At 45.2% G+C, this 19,886-nt stretch overlaps 1 protein-coding gene and 1 long non-coding RNA gene across 3 annotated transcripts in view; one reads left to right on the top strand and one right to left on the bottom strand.

Moving 5' to 3' along the window:
• Tdp1 (tyrosyl-DNA phosphodiesterase 1) overlaps nucleotides 1-19,886 on the top strand; it is a 74,394-nt gene that overhangs the window by 8,365 nt on the left and 46,143 nt on the right. For both annotated transcript variants that reach the window (XM_052185257.1, XM_052185258.1), the window contains exons 3-7: nucleotides 1,461-1,504; nucleotides 2,511-2,566; nucleotides 7,472-7,568; nucleotides 12,882-12,916; nucleotides 16,922-17,014. In XM_052185257.1, the coding sequence (XP_052041217.1) occupies nucleotides 1,461-1,504; nucleotides 2,511-2,566; nucleotides 7,472-7,568; nucleotides 12,882-12,916; nucleotides 16,922-17,014 (325 nt within the window). The remainder of the gene's footprint in view (nucleotides 1-1,460; nucleotides 1,505-2,510; nucleotides 2,567-7,471; nucleotides 7,569-12,881; nucleotides 12,917-16,921; nucleotides 17,015-19,886) is intronic.
• On the bottom strand, nucleotides 5,559-6,219 carry LOC127687040 (uncharacterized). The gene is made up of 4 exons (XR_007978315.1): nucleotides 6,143-6,219; nucleotides 5,951-6,014; nucleotides 5,711-5,742; nucleotides 5,559-5,614 (listed from the first exon to the last, which is right to left on the bottom strand). It is a non-coding gene; the product is annotated as an uncharacterized LOC127687040 (long non-coding RNA).

Here is a 19,886-nt window from a genome sequence, read left to right as displayed (position 1 = left end):
ATGACATATGTTTATTCCCAACATAAAGCTTTTCCATATCAAATGTATGACAGTACTTTGTGTTCTCCTGTATAGTATGTAAGTGTTGGTGGCTTTATTTCCACAGTAGTTAGTCCAGTTCCACAGAATTCTGAGCATCTCTTACGTCAGTCCCTAAAGATATGAGACAGTTACTGGTGTTTTTGCTCTGTCTAACAGGCTGACCTGGGAAATGCAGGAGTCTGGAAGGCTGTTGTGTGTAATATAGTAGCAGTGACATGGCTATCAGCACCAAGGAGGGGAAATGACGTCATAAGGGTTTTACATACATTTTAGCTGTCAGAGCAGCCAAATAAAATGATCAAATGTCCTTAGACATGTGACAGATCTGCAGTTGAATAAAGTGAAGTCACTTATCCTAGGTCACAATATTGTTAAATGGTAGAGCCACATTTGAATCCAGTTCTTGTATCTAAATCCATGCTGTTTGATGTATTTGGCTAACACTGGCCATAATTACAGGTCCTCTACATCTCATGGAGGACAGTGGCCTTCCAGTAGACCCTGGAGATGGGCAAAGTTGAAACAGTAGAGGTGCAGATGGGGCCAGTTTATCTCCTAACTCTGCTGGTCTCAAAATGAGGAAGAATATCCCCTGGTCGTTTTTGTTCTTTCAGACCTTCTGTACCCAAATAGTTTGTTCAGTGTCTAGAGGATAGGAAGTCTAAGTGACTGCTAGATAAATGAACTAGCCCACTTCTCTCAGAGGCAACTCGGTAGGTACCGGAAACCTAGAGGGAGACATCCTGGCTCAAACCTTAACTCTGACCCTTCCAGTTGAATGGCCACACATAGTCTTCTTCTGAGACTCCCCTTGTCCAAACAGGAAGAATAATATCTTAACTCAAAAAGTCCCTGGAAAAGTTAAGGTCATCATGGAAAGTGCTAAGAATAGTGTCTGCCCCTAAGTGCAGAGGGAAGAAAGTGTTGATTGTGGCTTCGGTAATGAACAGTGCCCTTTCTAATCTGTCCAAAGTCAGCCAAAACTAGGCTTGAGGGCAACCAAGTGGAATGTCCCCAGAGGTGACCTAGTGTGCCAAGGGTGTGACTGTACTCTTGTGGGAAGCAAGTGCACTTGGGTACAGGGGAACAGCATTGGGGACATTGATGGTACAGAAGGAGGTGAAGATTCAGAGGTCCAGGAAGAAGACTCATGAAGGGCACAGCCACAGAGTCCAAAGCTGAGCAGCCATCTAGGACATAGTTTAGATAATGGCTCTGCACTCTAGTGTGTTAGAGTGTGTAGTAAATGTTAAGTAGTAGATTCTAGAATTACCTCATGGACAATTACAACAAAACAGCCTAGTGGTTCTCTCCATTTGCTCTCTTGGCTGTCACTGGCTGCTGCTGAGAGGGATGCTTGGTATCTGATGAAATCTAGAGGATTTTTATCTACAAATCCATTTGTTTTGTCGTTGTAGATATTTTATCCCCTCTGTTTGGGACACTTATCTCTTCAGCTCAGGTGAGTTTAAGGTAAAATTGTGTTTTCTTTGGGTGACGAGAGACAAACAATTAAGCAACTTCATAAGAAGATTCGACAGCAGGTGGGTTTCTCAGTCCTATACAGTGTCTGTCCCCTAAGCTGGCATCTGTCCAGAGCCTGGCCTTACTGTGGAATCCACAGTCTCTGTCACCATAGACCATGGAGGCCACCAGCAGGCCACACCCGACTCTTGAGTGGCCAGGAGCTCACTGTGCATCTTGTACCTGAGGGATGCTGGTGTAGCCTGCTGAGGAAGCGCTGGTGGCTTGGTGAAGGCCAGGCCTGGTGAAGGCCTAGTCAGGTTTGCACTGCTTTAGGAAAATGGTGCTCTGCAGCCAGCAGAAGGGGAGTAGAATGTATGCCTGCTTCTGCAAGTTCTGGGGCTCTCACCGCACTGAGCTGGCCCCTGGGTGCTAACAGGGTCCAGAAACTTAAGGACTAGTCAGAAAAAAAGGGCCTTCTTCCTGAAGCAAGCAAAGATGCCACCTTCCTGTGTAATGGGGTCCTGATTGCTAGCTAAATCAAAGCCAAGTAAGGGCATCTGCATTCTCTCTCAGCTAGACTTGAGCTCCTGTGGCCAGGACTGGCCGTGCAGTAAGAGGATGCCTCCTCTTCAGTAAAGCCACTATGGAACCTGTGGTTAGTAGGTGCTGATTACAAACAAGTGAGGGTGAGATCTTTATCTCTATCGCTTTAGGGAAGCTGTGTAATCCTGGAAATAATAAGAAATAATGGAGTAACATTATTGTTCAAGTATATGCAGCTAATATCCTTAGAACTCTTTGGGCATCTGGCTCCACTTATGCAGATTCCTTTAACCAAATGTTCTTCAGATGAAGTTTGGATGGACTTTTGCAAGCTGCAGTATAACTGGACTAGGTTTATGAACATGGTAGCACGTGCTTACCTGAGAACCTCTTTCCATTTAATAGCAGTTCTCGTGAACGTACCTGTGCCTTACTTACTTTTCTTTCTCCCCATCTAGTTTAACTACTGCTTTGATGTGGACTGGCTCATAAAGCAATATCCACCGGAATTCAGGTGAGTCCTGGGATGCCAGGCACTCAGGTAGTGCCATAGGGTGCGAGGCTTGCCCTCGCAGACTAGCCATTCCTCTTTTCTCCATAGTTAGTTAGTTAGTTAGTTAGTTAGTTAGTTAGTTAGTTAGTTTGCGTGCGTGCGTGCGTGCGTGCGTGCGTGCGTGCGTGCGTGTGCTGGCTTGAGTAGTGATCTTCAGGAGCCATCTTCTCCTTTCTTTTATATTTTATTTACTGTGTTTTTTGAGGCAGGTTCCTTTGTTGTCCCAGTCCCAGGCATCTGCCTACCTCCACCTCCGCAGCCTTGGGATTACAAGCATACACCACCATGCCTGGCATCTTTTACATGGGTTCTGGAATCAAACTCAGTTCTCACTGTGTACAGTGCAGCACTTCCCAGATGAGTTACCACCCTGTCTGCTGAGGGGGGTTTGCCTATCAGTCACACACATTCTTTTCATAGACTAAGTATTGTCCACTTTGCTCTGTGGAGAAGCGAGTAAGGACAAATTCCAACTCAGTGACAGGGCTTCCTGGGCAAAGTTAATATGAAGGATTGCAGTCAGATCTTGTGGTATCTAGATTGTGTGCATGTGCCCAGATGTGGCTGGCATGTCACACACGGCAAAGTACATCAGAGTTCTCTTTTCTTTTTTTTTAATTTTTATTTTCTTCATATTATTTATTTATTTTATTGGATATTTTATTTATTTACATTTCAAATGCTATTACCTTTCCAGATTTCCCCTCAGAAACCCCTTATCCCATCCCCCCTCCTGCTTTTATGAGGGTGTGCCCCCAATCACCCCTCTTTCCCACCTTCCTGCCCTCACATTCCCCTACACTGGGGCATCAAAAATTATGATTACTTTTTTATTTTTTATTTTTATGTATTTGTTTTTTAAGATTTACTTACTTATTTTGAATAAGTACACTGTAGCTGTCTTTAGACACACCAAAGAGGGCATTAGATCCCATTACAGATAGTTGTGAGCCCCCATGTGGTTGCTGGGATTTGAACTCTAGACCTCTGGAAGAGTAGTCAGTGCTCTTAACTGCTGAGCCACCTCTCCAGCGAGTTCTCCTTTCCTCATGATTCCCCCAGAACTGTCTCTGGAGTTAGGAAGGGACTGTGGCCTTCCTTTACCCAGGCTAAGGTGTTTAGAGATCCACCTGCCTCTGGCCACTCTTCAGCCTCCTGTGAAGCAATGCAGCCATGCACAGTGACACACAGCTGTCTGTGTTTGTAACACAGACTTGTGCAGAGTCCCCTACCAGTCACTGGATGGAGGAAGTCACACTGAAAAAGAAAAAAAGATGAGTGCCAACCTCATCAAGTCCTTGGTGTGTGTAAGGCATCAATTGTGGAAACCTTTAGAGAGGAAAATGTACAGATTTTCCCAGCAGCTTTGTCCTACAGGGGCTTATATTTGACCAAATAAAAAAGCATTTGTTGTAATTGCATATCAACAGAAAACTCAAAATAACGGTAGCTTAAAAAAATAAATATTTCCAGCCTAAACATCAAATGGTAGGTATCTTGGTTTAGATAGAGTGCCAGGGTTTTTCCTGTGACCTAGCACCCGCCTCCTCTGTCATTCTGTCCCACCACTCTGGTGTTTGACTTCAGTCTTCACAGTTACCTCATGGTCCAGAATGGCAGTCTACGCTGCAGCGCTTGTCTGTGATCCAGGTAGGAAGGAGGAGACGGTAGGATCCACATGCCATCCGTGCCACTCAGAGATGGTCTGGCTGGTTCCAAGTCTCTTCCCTCTGTGGATCAGAGCTCAGTCACATGACGCTAGCCATCTCTGGGAATAGATGTGTGGCCGCCGTCTAACTGAGCCCACCTCGTCTTACATGGAACCAGGGTTTTGCTAGGAAAAGAGACTGGATCTCTAGGAGTAATTTAGTCCTTGCCTCCAGCTCCTCTGGCCGTGTGTTCCTGAGGTTTACACGGCTGTTTTCTGGTCCTTTTCCCTGTGTTTCAAGGATCTTGAAATCAAATGTCACCTTTCCACAGTATTGACAAAGTGTAGGCTATAATTCCTTAAGTGATGCTTATGGGTTGGTTGAATGGATATTTTGGATTTCTAAGCCTTCGAGCTTCTGCATGAGACTGTATTTATACGTCTCATCTTTACAGAAATCATGAGTCAAGCTGAAATGAACTCACTAGGCAGCCACTGATCCAACATGCTGGCATCCTTATAAAACAGAAGAAGCCGGACACAGACAGAGGAGACTGAAGACAAGGGGAGTGTGATCTGTAAGCTGAGCAATGCTTGGAGCCTCCTGGAGCCAGAGTGGGGCCTGTCCTTCCTCAGGCCTCGTCAGAAACCAGGTTGCTGGCACCAGACTCAGGCTTAACTGCTTCCAGACCTGTGACATACCAGAGTTTTGTGACATAAAGCATTTGGCTTGTGGCACTGCATTACAGCAACTCCAGCAAAGTCAAAGTCCTCCCCACCCCTTGTTTCCAAGGGAATTTGTGAAGATTGGTCCCAAATCTTCACAAGAGACAACTTTGGGACAAGTTGTGTTACAAGGCTAAGGAGTGATGGAAATGACAACTTCAGGAAACACCCAGAATTAGATGCAGGCCGCTGCAGGTGGTGAGGGTCTGCACCTCACTGTGTGAGTGCTGCCCTTCTATAGTAGGCCGGGACAATCAATCTAAAGGCATGGGCGAGTGCTTCAACATCTGTCCTTCAAGATTAGTGGTCCGATATTTGAGTGGCATATGACCCTAGAACATGAACATTCTTACATTTTTCTCTGTGTGGTTTGCTGCTCACACCATCTCTTTCTAGGTAGGAAAGCTTTAGGAATGCATGCTTCATCTGTTTGTATGCCAGTCCTCCTAGGGCAATGCAGCGTGGGCATAAGGCAGCCAGACAGCACCTGCGAATGGCCGTGCCCCGTGGTGCTTTCCAGTTGAATGTTGCCTTTTGAGTCTTCAACTGTATAACCTAAGTACGGTATAACCTATGTGTGGGATAACCCAAGTGCAGTATAACCTATGTGCAGGATAGCCTAAGTGCAGTATAACCTATGTGCGGGATAACCCAAGTGCAGTATAACCTATGTGTGGGATAACCCAAGTGCAGTATAACCTATGTGTGGGATAACCCAAGTGCAGTATAACCTATGTGCAGGATAGCCTAAGTGCAGTATAACCTATGTGCGGGATAACCTAAGTGCAGTATAACCTATGTGCGGGATAACCTATGTGCGGGATAACCTAAGTGCAGTATAACCTATGTGCGGGATAGCCTAAGTGCAGTATAACCTAAGTGCGGGATAACCTAAGTGCAGTATAACCTATGTGTGGGATAACCTAAGTGCAGTATAACCTATGTGCGGGATAGCCTAAGTGCAGTATAACCTATGTGCGGGATAGCCTAAGTGCAGTATAACCTATGTGCGGGATAGCCTAAGTGCAGTATAACCTATGTGCGGGATAACCTAAGTGCAGTATAACCTATGTGCGGGATAGCCTAAGTGCAGTATAACCTAAGTGCGGGATAACCTAAGTGCAGTATAACCTATGTGTGGGATAACCTAAGTGCAGTATAACCTATGTGCGGGATAGCCTAAGTGCAGTATAACCTATGTGCGGGATAGCCTAAGTGCAGTATAACCTATGTGCGGGATAGCCTAAGTGCAGGGTAACCTAAGTGCAACTGCAGTTGTTTATCTTATTTGGGTGCTTGTGAGAGAAAACTCCTCTGTTTTCCTTGCGTGAGGAGAGTTTGTAAAGATACATTGATTTCTAAGGATTAGCTGAAGAAGTTGAAGTATCTCCTAAAAAGCCTTTTAAAGCCAGGTATGGTGGTTTGTATCTGTAGTCCAGCACTGGGCAGGCTGTGGAAGGAGAATTAACGGAGTTTGAGCCCAGTCTGGGCAACGTGTCGAGTTCAGGACAGCTGCACTGTGTATCAAGACCCTCTCTCAGAATGAGTAAATAGGAAGTCTTTTTAATGTGTTCCTAAAGAACATTTTTATGATCTTTCAAATGTGAAGTACAGTATACTCAGGGCTCTAGTTCACTGACCGACTGCCTGTTAGCAAGCCTGTCCTGCCCTGAGGGCCTGGCCTGTTTGCTTTTGGGTCCTGCATCCTGCACAGTACAGAGAGCATGTAACAGGCGCTTGGTAAATAGGCCCAGGGTGAAACGTAAAACTATCAGTGGTTTAAGACAAGGAGGGAAGGAAGTGGGCCGAGCATGGTGGCGCACACCTGTAATCCCAGCACTTGGGAGGCAGAGGCAGGCTGATTTCTGAGTTCGAGGCCAGCCTGGTCTACAGAATGAGTTCCAGGACAGCCAGGACCACACAGAGAAACCCTGTCTCGAAAAACCAAAAAAAAAAAAAAAAAAGAGGGAAGGAAGCATCTAGTCAACAAGTGTTTTTTTTTTTTAAATATACTAATTTCTATTTATTCATTTATTTAATTTGCGTGTATGAGCGTGTTTGTGTGGGTTTGCACATGCCAAAGTGCACTGTGGTTAGAGGACAGTTGTAGAAGTTGCTTCTCTCCTTTCATCATGCTGGTTCCAGGGCATCGTGCCAAGGTCATCAGCCTTAGCAGCAAGCACCTTTCCTCACTGAACCACCTCACTAGCCCATGTGTTTAGTTGACTCTATCTTGAATATTTGCACAGAACCTTCTGTGTTCTTTTGAGACAAGGAAGAACTTTGTAGAGCTACAGCTCACCTGGATCACAGCAGACCAGGCTTGGGAACCAGTGAGTGAGCCCTGACAATCACTGCGTGATGTTAGCCACAATGGCCAGAAACAAACAATACGGATGATAAGGTGTTTGCATTCCTCAGCGCAGCAAGAAAGCAGCTTTGTGAGAAAGCAAGAAACCAGTGCATTTTAAACATTTCTGATCTATTTTCAGGAAGAAGCCTATCCTGCTGGTGCACGGTGATAAGAGAGAGGCCAAGGCGGACTTACATGCCCAGGCAAAGCCCTATGCAAACATTTCCCTCTGCCAGGTAAGCTGCCTCTTGCCTGGACCTCATGTTCAGTCTGCAGGTTAGAGTCTACCCTGCCCCTTGGGCAGCAATCCCCCTTTGGCTTTACCACCAGGTACTTAGTTAGCTTTAACGTGTCTTATTGTGGCTCAAGTATCTCATTCCACAGCAGGGACTCCCATGGTCAGAAAAACTGATTTCTTTATCTTGACTTAAAATCTCCCTCCTAGTGACTGCTACATGTTGGTCCAGAACGTCCCGTTCTCTGGTACCACACAGAGCAGTTCTCTTACTGGCTCATGTAGGAATTCCTATATTGGAGGTCAGCCATCCTGATCCCTTTGTGTGACTCCAGGCTAAGCTTTCTCGTCCTATGTCTGTGCTCAGTGTGACATGCATCTCTGCCTGGGCCAGCTAGCACTTGCTTGTGCCTAGTTCGTCCTGTGCAATCTGTATTTCAGCACGGGGCTGGTCTCCTTGATGCAGTCCAGTAGCTCTGGATCTTTTTTAATACATCTGATGACGGCTTCCATGACACCTGTCTTCTGTTAGCCACCACTGACTCTTTAATTGCCCTAAGTTCTTTTTCACATCAGCCAAAGAAATTGAGAGGCCTATAGATTAAAAGCCTTTTATGAACCCAGCCTAGTGAAGGGACATTCAGTGACTACTGAAACCAAAGCTGAATGCAAGATGGGAAAACAGAAGCCATCGTCCAGTTTCTCTGTATGTTCCATAGTTTTGCCCCTGCTGGGCAGTCAGCCTGCAGTGTGATGACGACGCTGGGCCTGTTACAGCAGCTGCTTCATACTCAGGTCTGAGAGGCTCTCTTTATTCCAGGGGTTATTTTGAGCAACAAGCAGGCAAAATTTGAAGGAAAGGAATTGCAGGGATTTTTTTTTTTAAGCTTTTCTTTCTTTGGAACCGCTAACTGTGAAGATAGAACATTCCCCATTTCCTGACTCTATTAGCCTGACTGCCATCCATTCCTGTGGAACCGTAGTGAAACACAGTTACAGCTTTCTCTCCTTGTCTTCACTGTGGTAAAGTAGGCTCAACGTTTCTGTGCTCCGACTGGGGACATGGCTCATGGCTACATCCTGCACAAGTACAAGAGTTTAATCTCCATACCCAGTTTAAAAGCTGGGGGGGGGGTGGTGCGCATGCACAGCTGTCACCCCAGGACTGTGTAGGTGAAGAAGGGCGGACCTCTGGGGTTTGTTGGCTTCCGGCCTGGCTTCGGGCTCAGCAAGAGAAGTCCTCTAGCTGCCAGGCACACTGCATACACCACACACGTGCACAAAGCAAGATCTCTGTTCTTTAAGTAGAGATGTGATGGCCTTTCTTGTCCTCACTCAGGGTGTGAGCGTGTCAACCCACATTTGATTGCTCTCCTTCCAGCTCTAAACGATACCTGGGAGTTTATTTTAAAGAGAATACAATTGGGTTGATTTTAAAAACCTCAAGGCATTTTTTTTTCTGATTTAACCCATTGAGCATTACATCACTGTGGCTTCACGCCATGCCTTTTCCTGGACTGTGGATGTAACTCAGTGCTAGAGTGCTTGCCTAGTATCCACAAAGCCTTAGACTCTGCCCTCAGTATCACTGAGAAAATTTTTTTCCATGAAAGGTGTGTATGGTTCATCTTAGGCATAGAGGTGTGTTTATGCTTTGTTTATAAGTTACCTAAAATTCTATTGTTTACTTTGATTTCCACCAACAGAAGAGGTTAGTTCCCATCATTCTACAAGTAAACTGACAGGAATCTGAAAGCCCATGATTAGTCTTTTTTTTTTTTTATTCGATATAATTTATTTACATTTCAAATGATTTCCCCTTTTCTAGTCCCCCACTCCCCGAAAGTCCCTTAAGTCCCCTTCTCTTTCCCTGTCCTCCCACCCACCCCTTCCCACTTCCCTGTTCTGGTTTTGCCGAATACTGTTTCACTGAGTCTCTCCAGAACCAGGGGCCAGTCCTCCTTTCTCCTTGTACCTCATTTGATGTGTGGATTATGTTTTGGGTATTCCAGTTTTCTAGGTTAATAACCACTTATTAGTGAGTGCATACCATGATTCACCTTTTGAGTCTGGGTTACCTCACTTAGTATGATGTTCTCTAGCTCCATCCATTTGCCTAAGAATTTCATGAATTCATTGTTTCTAATGGCTGAATAGTACTCCATTGTGTAGATATACCACATTTTTTGTATCCACTCTTCTGTTGAGGGATATATGGGTTCTTTCCAGCATCTGGCAATTATAAAAAGGGCTGATATGAACATAGTAGAACATGTATCCTTATTACATGGTGGGGAATCCTCTGGGTATATGCCCAGGAGTGGTATAGCAGGATCTTCTGGAAGTGAGGTGCCCAGTTTTCGGAGGAACCGCCAGACTGCTTTCCAGAGTGGTTGTACCAATTTGCAGCCCCACCAGCAGTGGAGGAGTGTTCCTCTTTCTCCACACCCTCTCCAACACCTGCTGTCTCCTGAATTTTTAATCTTAGCCATTCTGACTGGTGTAAGATGAAATCTCAGGGTTGTTTTGATTTGCATTTCCCTGATGACTAATGAAGTTGAGCATTTTTTAAGATGCTTCTCCGCCATCCAAAGTTCTTCAGGTGTGAATTCCTTGTTTAACTCTGTACCCCATTTTTTAATAGGGTTGTTTGGTTTTCTGGAGTCTAACTTCTTGAGTTCTTTATATATATTGGATATTAGCCCTCTATCTGATGTAGGATTGGTGAAGATCTTTTCCCAATTTGTTGGTTGCCGATTTGTCCTCTTGATGGTGTCCTTTGCCTTACAGAAACTTTGTAATTTTATGAGGTCCCATTTGTCAATTCTTGCTCTTAGAGCATACGCTATTGGTGTTCTGTTCAGAAACTTTATCCCTGTACCGATGTCCTCAAGGGTCTTCCCCAGTTTCTTTTCTATTAGCTTCAGAGTGTCTGGCTTTATGTGGAGGTCCTTGATCCATTTGGATTTGAGCTTAGTACAAGGAGACAAGGATGGATCAATTCGCATTCTTCTGCATGCTGCCCTGCAGTTGAACCAGCACCATTCCATACCAGGTTTAAGATAGCCTTGTACGGGGTGAGCAGTATGGCCACTAGAGGGCATAAGACACACGGCTCCCAAAGCCTTTACAAAGAACTTCACCTGAGTGTCTCACTCTAGAGTGGCTGTTCTCAACCTCCCCAACGCTGTGACCCTTTAATACAGTTCCTCATGTTGTGGTGTGTTGTGACCATACAATTATTTCATTGATACTTCATGACTGTAATTTTTCTACTATTATGAATCATAATAAAAATATCTGTGTTTTCTGATAATCTTAACCAACCCCTGTTCAACTCCCAAAGGGGATTACAAGCCACAGGTTGAGTACCACTGCTGCAGTAGGAGATGCAGAGAACTGTGGCCCTGCCCCGTCCCGTCCTATGCTGCCCTGTCCTGTGCTGACGTGCTGACATGCCTTTCTATATTGAGGTTTTTCTGGTATTAACAGTCATCAGGGAATCAGTTGGCTATGTATTTAGTGCAAGGGTCTGGAAACTGAGGTGGTGTTCGTGGTGACAGGTCACTTTGTCTGAGCTCTGCCTCACTACATGCCTGGGTGGAGGGATGTGTCTTGACTATTGTAATAACATTTATGGATGGAAAACTTTTTTTAGACTGGACAGCTTAAAGACATCTAGGAAGCTGAGAGTTCAGGCCATTGTACAGATTACTCTGGTTCTTGATAAAGACTCCCCTTGTACCTTGTGGTTGACTGTGTTCTCCCAGTATTCTTCATGTTAAAGAAGTGGGGGTGCACTGGCACTCTGGTGTCTGTGAGGACACTGATTGTATTGGAAACCCACATACCCCACCAAGGCCGTTCACTAAACACTGACCCACTTGGGTTTGTGCTTTGATGTGCTAGTTAGAGGATGTGGACAGCACACAGATTCATTCCTTGATGCTTGTTCGGGCCTTGCCCCTTCCCATTTGTTTAAATGTTAATTTGTTCATGTATAAAATGGATTGCTAATGGCATTTATTACAGCATTTGAAATATTTGGTCCATTAGCCCAAAAAGAGGATGCACTAAAGAATATTTGCTGATGCTGCCTTTATCCTTGTTGTCTGTGCCTTAGTCTGGCCTGAAGCATGTAACATGTAGCATGTAACATGTAGCCACTAAACTTTATCCTTGTTGTCTGTGCCTTAGTCTGGCCTGAAGCATGTAACATGTAGCCACTAAACTTGGGAGCCGGTTCTCCTAGCCACTGTTCTTGCTCAGTTAAAAAAGAGCTGATAAAATGATTTTGTAGTTTTAAAGGCGTGAAATACAGTTCATCACTTTCTTCTCTAGTCAGACAGCACAAATGCATGCTGGTCTACATGTTTTTCACAAGAAGCATGGATCTGCTAGGAGCATCTGCAGGCTGGTAGCCCATTTGTCTATTTCTGCCCCTGGAGCCAGTCCTTTGCTTCCGTCCTCTGGTGCAGAGAGAACACTGTTTACATAGATGTATTGCTTACAGCAAAAGGCCTCTTTCCTAAGCCCTTATGCATATTTCCTCATCCTCCCCTAACAACAATCTCATAACAATAGTCCACTTTAATTAGGCAAAAGCAAAATCATAGAGCATAAGTTATTTTCCAAAGTCAGGCGAATCGTGAGGCAGGCTTTAAGGCCGGGCAGCAGATTCCTGAACTGACCACTGCTGCTCGTTTATTGCACAGCGTTCTTTCTGGCTTCTTCTGCTTGACTGGGGGGCTCTTGTGCTAGATTTTAGATAAAACTTTTCTCCTCAACATACCAGCACTTATTTGTAAATATATTGTTCTGGATTACGAGGTGGGCTTGGCATTATTTATTTCCAGCTTTTGCTGCCTTTGTATGAAACTTTCTCTTTTAATTTAACATCATGATGTCTTGATGTTGCCATTACATCCGGTGCTGTTTTAAATGTGTAATTAAAACTTTGTTCATATTAACTTTCAATAGAAGCCAAATATCTCATTTAAAACTTCGTTTAGAATCACATTTATCTTTTTGGGGCAACTAAAAAATTAGGTTTCCCATTTATAATTTCTGTAATTAAAAATGCAGTATGTATTAAATCAGGTTGGGTAACCACCCCCAAACCCCACCCAAGGTATTTTAAATGAGCCTGGTGTGTGCTGTAATAAAAGCTGTGTTCTGTTTGTCCAATAGAGGGCAGTAAAACAGTTTTGTTTTTAAAGAGTTGGCTTGGTCCCTTCCTCATTTAATTTTCAGTCGATAGGAATATTAAGCATTAAGTGAGACTTTTAAATAAATTACTTTTTTCTTATCCTAGGCAAAGTTGGATATCGCATTTGGAACACACCACACGTAAGCAACTTTTATGAAGTGGGGTATGATTTAAATTGGTCAAAGGACACAGTCAAGGAGCTCAAAGACCTGATACCAAGATTGGTCTGTCAGCATGGACGCTTGGAATCTGTGCCTCGGAGCCCTCTGCCTGCTGCTCAAGCCATCTGCCATGGCTGCCTGGAAGACAGTCACATGAGCAGTCGGTCCTTAGCTGATTCTACGTGCACAAGTCAGTGCTTGTGGCAGCCCTGCTTTAAAAGTTCTGTGATTTGGCGAGAATGAATTACATCGAATAGTCTATTATTAGCCCCAAACTCTGATAAAGGAAAACTGATTTTATCAAAAGCTGCCAATCTGCAAGGCCTGGCCCAGCTCCAGTGAGCTCCTGAGATGGCTCAGGAGAAACTGGCCCGCCCCTTTCTCTCATGTGAGCCAATGACAGCTTGATTTATTTTTAACTTAATTTTGTAGTCTTTCACCAAGTACTTGTAGAGTAATTCAGCTTTCCAAGTGGGGAAAACAACAAAATGTGCTTCTCCTTACTTTACTATTTTCACAAATCACATTTCTCTTCAAAGGATTTGGCAAAAGACTGATAAAAGATGCCTATTCTCATCCCCCCCCACCCCACCCCAGGGGAGGCAGTGTGCATCGGGAGTGTGGGTCCTCAGTCTGCTGACGCTGCTTCCTGCTGAAGCAGTAATGGAGAGTGACGGTGTTGTGGCTGCCTCTCTCTCTGTGCATACAACAGGATCGTTGCCGGTCTGTTGTGAAAAGGAGCCACAGTGGATGCAGTTAGAGCTCTGCATGAAGTGGTAGTTCCATTACCTGACTTGCCTGAGTAGCTAGGGTAGGTAGCATCTACAGACCACCCTAATGGGTGGCTTTGTCCACTAAGGGACAGGGCTTGGGGATTTAGAGAGAACTCAAGTACTGACTCATGCATAAAATATTCATTTTCGAGCTCTGAGCACACAGGATGCCAATTTCAGCTCAGAATACAGATTGCTGTCAACGGGGGCAGCTTAGCCTTAATGCAAAGCACCAAACAGGAAGTCCTTGCCTCCCACCTTAGCTGAAACCCCAGGATAACTACATCCTTGATCCTAAAAGGCCTTCTGTCAGCCCTGTCACCATTTTGGCCCTGCCATGATTAGTTAGGCCACTGGTGCTGGCTTCCTGTGCTGAGCATGTGCTCTGCGCTGCGTACTGAGCTTCACAAGGGAAAAGTTCCAGGGTCCCTCTGGGCTGGCAAGCAGTGGAGGGCTTGCTGGTCATGCTGTCGCCCTGGGGGGCACTTGAGGGGTCAGGAGGCCTTCTCAGGAGCTGGCCTGAGGATGCTTCACTGTGAGTGGAGCAGGAAGGAGCAAAGGGGAGCTCTCCTTTGTTAATCATACCAGAGTCATTCGGTTCTTTCAATATCATACACCGGAAAACAGACCTAGAATAAATGAGTTTATGTTCCTTGGGGATGAACATAGGAATAGAACTCATTTTTAACCTTAGTTTTTAATTTGTTCTTGTTTGCTCACTGCTACAATTGATTCATTATTTCCTTTGTCCTGTTCAACCCTTGCTCCTTACAGCGGCTCACACATGCACATTTTGTAGGTTAAATCTACTATTTCTCCATTCAAAGACATTATTGGAGTGGAACCCTTCCCGGTCAGAGAGTACCCATGGTTTAAATTTTGCTGAAATGTCAGTATCTTGTAAAAGATTGAGATCATGTCTGCAAATTTTGGTTGTTAAAATTAGGCTGAGCTAGGAGAAGTAGGAGTTCAAAGACAGTCTAGATGAGATCCCCTCACCAAAAATTATTCAAGCAATCCCTGTAATCTTACTGAGCCTCAAGGCGGTCAGTCCTGTTTGTCCTTGTAGCCTTTCACCTTTGGGTGAGAGCACAAAGCATGCGGATGGAGAAGGAGAAAGCCTCAGCTCATGGCGATGCAGTGACAGCTGTCTCCCCAGCCTGGAACAACAGTGGTCACTGTAAGGCAGCTTCTGCGATGACACACACCCTAGCAGTGTCCTGACCAGGCACTGGCTGGGTACCATGTGCAGGGCACATAGAAGTAGTCAAGAATTTACCCCGTCTGTGGAGCTCCTAATCAGCAAGCACTAGATGTGGTCTATCTAGTGTCTCTGTGTAACATGGTGCTTTAGAATGGGAAAGTGCAGCTGAATAGACAGTGTCCTCATCCAAGTAGGAGCCAGCCATAGCCTGCAGGGGCATGCTTCCCACCTACGTCTCCAGCTGGTCCTCTGTCTCACCAAGATCGCATTTCCCACTCACTTTCTAGTATCGTAAAATGTTGACCATCCACCTCCAGCCATGTCAGAAGTATACACAGTGCCCTGGCTTGTGGGCGTGTGTGAGTTCCTGCTCATTTGGTGACCTAGATAGTCCTTTTCCTCCAGCCACAGGTTCTGCACTTGTGTAATGAGAATGCTTCTTGGGATTGCCTGATACACGTTGGAGCATCCAAAAACAGTGCCTGGCCCGGAGGTGCCTGATGGGCATTCCTTGTTTCTTCACAGCCTGCCTTTACATTTGGAACATACCCCGTTGCCACCCCTACTACTTACGAGCAGTGCTGTAGTCTACCTCTTTTAGGGGTGACTCCATTCCTTGTCTTCCTATATTTTTAACTGGGACCTTTGTAACACACATAGTGCTGTCTTTGAAAAAATTAGTATGTCTCTCCTTAAATTAATTCATAATTCTGTTTGATAGGATTTGGTGACAGTGATACATGGTTTCCTCGTAATTATTGCCTGGATTAATGGAAATATTTGTAAAGTTTTATCATAAATCCCTAGCCTGACTTATCCTTAATTATAATCAGCTGCTAATGTGTGTGTCAGTTTACCCAGATTTCAGGCACTGTAGTTTCATAACCACAAGAAGAGGGCTCAACAGCTGTCATCTCTCGAGCCTTGCATTAATTTATTGTCTGCTGGCTTGAATTTCCTTCTTCTCCTTTGGGCAGGAACTAAATATCTCATTCCTTTTTCTGATTCTATCTTTTCCTTATCTTTTTTTTTCCTTTTCTTTTAAGAGGCAGGACCTAAGTCACACCAGGCCACAGTCAAACAGCAGCCTGAAAGCTACACCCTAGGCCTGAACTCATAGGCATAATCGGCCTCGGTCTCCCAGCTTGCTACTATTAGAGGCATGCACCGCCATTCCTGGCCTCTTAAGTCGCTGGTATTACAGGCATGAGCCACCAGGCTTGGCCTTCTCCCTTCTGTTGTATTCCTCCTCCTGCCACGCTTGAACTCATTGGGGTGGCTCACTGTTGTCACACATGTCACCAGAGTTACACCGATGAGTAGTAAGTAGCAGAAGACAAGAGTCTCAGACTTGAGAAGCAACACTCTGGTTCTGGAGAGAGACCAAGTCCCTTACTACTTATACTTAGGGACTCAGAAAGTCCCAGTGGGAAACAAAGGCTCAGCCCAGATTCACCTGAGAGGACTTACTTCAAGCCCAGATACACAGCTGTGACAAGGGTGGCATGTGAAATGTATGTCTGGCCAGGACAGGGCATCGTGCAATCTTCAAACTAACCGACTGGAAGAAATACATTTTACGCCTTCAGTGTGTGAGCGCACAGCCACGGGCTGAAGCCAAGGCTTTAAGAATATGCTGGCTGTATTTCAGTTGTTTGAGACCTGCTAGCCGGTCACACAGCAGGAGATTCTATTCCTACCTCACCTGCAAAGCACAGGACACAGATGTCCTGTGGTCCTTCCTGCAAAGTGAGGCATGGATGCCAAGGGACCGGTGAAGGGACGTGAGTTCACACCCAGATACTCTGAGCCTTTTTAAAAGATAGCTTTTTATGTGTCTCTTCAGATTTTCGGAAGGCAGGGTGTAGAAGGGGAGTTTATAATCATTAGAAGTTTGACTAACGTAAGAGACCAAGCATTCCTCCAACTGTTCCTTGCATTCTCACTAGAAAATCTGTTTATTTGGAAAATTCTGTTCATAATTTTTTCACCTCCCTCTCTTTGAAGGAAAATGATGCTCTTGCTCTATGAGGAAGGCCTCCGAGTCGTCATCCACACCTCCAACCTCATCCGGGAGGACTGGCACCAGAAGACCCAAGGGTTCGTAGGGCATGTGCCACGTGGCGGTCCTTTATGCTGAGAAAGTCCCCCGTCAAATGTTACTCGCTTTCCTCTCTTTGTTTTTCTACGTGTACAAGTAACACACATGCATGTAGAAAAGAGGCATAGCAGAAGAGTCATGGTTCTTTAGCAGTGCACAGAAAGTGCCCTACCTACCACACCTCCACCCCCACAATCCGCTACCACTCCCTGGCCTCCATCCCACGCTCTTGAAGTAGCCAGTGTTATCAGCCTGGAGCAGAATCATCCATAACTAGCACTGGTATACAGGAATATTTATATGCAAGTGTTTTGTAAGATGTATTTATTAACATCTTTTATTGTTTATTTCACACATGCATATAATGTTTTTATTTTGGGGGTTGTTTGTTTTTTATCACATCTGTCCCCCCCACTACCTCCCATCTGCCCCTCTCAACTTCATGTGCTCAGTTTAGTTTTAAAGCCCCTGCGTTCACATAGTGTCACCTGTATGTTCGTGGGAGTAGGACCATCTACTGGGATGGGATGGCAGGGCAGGGTAGAGAAATAGGTTTTGGTCTCTTTGTTTAATCATGGTATGCATGTTTGTGTGTATGTGTGGGCACATGTATGCCACCATGCACATATGGAGATCAGATGACTATTAGTCCTCAGCCTCACCCTTGTTTGAGACCAGGTGTCTTGTCCACTGCTGCTGTGTACACCAGGCTAGCTGGCGCACAAGTTCCTGGAGATTGTCCTGCCTCCACCTCCAGTCTTGCCATAGGAGCACTAAGATTATGGGTGTGAGTCACCCTGCCTGGTGTTAACATGGATTCTGAAGACCAGAGGGAGGTTCTCACGCTTGGTCAAGTTCTTTAAACATTACTTCACCTCTCCAGCCCCACTGAGCCATTCCACCAGCCGAAGGGTTTGTTTTTAAGAGGAATTTTTAGGGACGTGTCCAACTCAAGTTCAACTACCTCGCTCCCCCTTGGTTAATAGTTTTACTTCTTTTTCTTTCATTGAAGCCATTTCTATACATCCCTGCCTTCCTGGGAGAGCGCTGGCTAATGGCCATCTCTCATAGAACATGCAGGCATCTGTATGGCTTCGTTTCCGATTGCCAGCATGCTCTGCTGCTGTTCTCCCTGCTCGTCTCCAGTGTTGCCCAGCCTGGGCCAGCGCTACCTTACAAAGCTTACTCTGACAAGCTCCTGCGCCTCAGCAACCCCATGGGTTGAGCTGAAGTAAGGGGCCTTCCAGTTCAGCCTCTGGGCCTGCGTTGGCCTCAGTGTGGGCTCAAAGTTTCCCATGTTCCTCTTAAACAATGCTTCTCAGGGTAGTGTTAGCCTGACTCCTACAGGATCAAAGGGTCTCTGCTGTCTCTAAAAAGCCTTGTCCACAAGACTTGTTCTTGGCAGCCATCACATCCCTTCAACTGCCCCCCCACCCGCTCTCCACTCCCTAATCCCCCCATACACACCTCTTTTTCATTTTTTTTAATTATAATTTTTTATTTTCTATGTTCTTTGTTTACATTCCAAATGATTTTCCCTTTCTCGGTCCTCCCCTCCCCATAAGTCCCCTAAGCCCTCTTCCCTCCGCCCATTCTCCTATCAACCCCCTCCTACTTCTCTGTCCTGGTAATCCCCTACAATGCTGGAACAAGCCTTTTCAGGATCAGGGACCTCTCCTTCCTTCTCCTTGGGAGTCATTTGATATGTGAATTGTGTCTTGGGTATTCAGAGTTTCTGAGCTAATATCCACTTATCAGTGACTACATTCCATGTGTGTTCTTTTGTGATTGGGTTATTTCACTTAGGATAATATTTTCCAGTTCCAACCATTTGCCTAAGAATTTCATGGATTCATTGTTTTTAATTGCTGAGTAGTATTCCATTGTGTAAATATACCACATTTTCTGTATCCATTCCTACATTGAGGGGCATCTGGGTTCTTTCCAGCTTCTGGCTATTATAAATAAGGCTGCTATGAACATAGTGGAGCATGTGTTCTTATTGCATGCTGGGGAATCCTCTGGGTATATGCCCAGGAGTGGTATAGCAGGGTCCTCCAGAAGTGTTATGCCCAGTTTTCTGAGGAACAGCCAGACTGATTTCTAGAGTGGTTGTACCAACTTGCAATCCCACCAGCAGTGGAGGAGTGTTCCTTTTTCTCCACATCCTCGCCAACACCTACTATCTCCTGAGTTTTTAATTTTAGATAGACTCTTTTATGTAACACATGCTGGCTAGGAAATTACTATGTGGCTACGTAGCCCAAGCTGGCCTTGAACTCTTGATCTTTTTGCTTTGCCTTCCAAGTGCAGGCTCCCAGTACTTTCTTGATCTGCTGAGTCCTTTGTCCATTCTTCCCCACTGCCCAGGGATATCTTAAGCCAAGCATCTCTGAGCTGCTGGCTGGGCCTGGGGACTACTCAGCCCTGTTAGAAAAGGATGTGGGATTTAGATAAGTGTGTTCGTAGGGAACCAGGCATTATGAAACCAGGCAGATTTATAAAGGTGAGCCTGGTCTTTAGTAGCTCTCAGGACCTCGCCGGTGCCTCTAGCTCACTCTGGAGTTGTGAACTTGACCTTAGGCAGTAGTGCTTCCTGAGGCTCCTCAAGTGATTACCATGAGAGAGGATAAGGAGCGTAGGTGTGTTGCTGGTACTTTTCTTTTCTTTAAAAGCAAAACTCTAAAGGTATATTACCTAGATCGTATAGTTCAAACTCAAAGTAAGGTATGAGATTCCCCTCCATCGCGCCTCTGCCAGCCACCTCAGTACAGAGCTCTGCTGCCCTTCGCTTTGTCTGCTCCTGAGTCTGATAACTTTGTAAGTTCACACTGTGATTAAAACAACAGGGAAATCCTGAAACCCCAAATG

This window comes from Apodemus sylvaticus, chromosome 6 (genome assembly GCF_947179515.1).
Source record: "Apodemus sylvaticus chromosome 6, mApoSyl1.1, whole genome shotgun sequence".
Taxonomy (NCBI): domain Eukaryota; kingdom Metazoa; phylum Chordata; class Mammalia; order Rodentia; family Muridae; genus Apodemus; species Apodemus sylvaticus.
The sequence above is the reverse complement of the archived record's forward strand: the minus strand, read 5'-3'. Positions and strand labels throughout refer to the sequence as shown.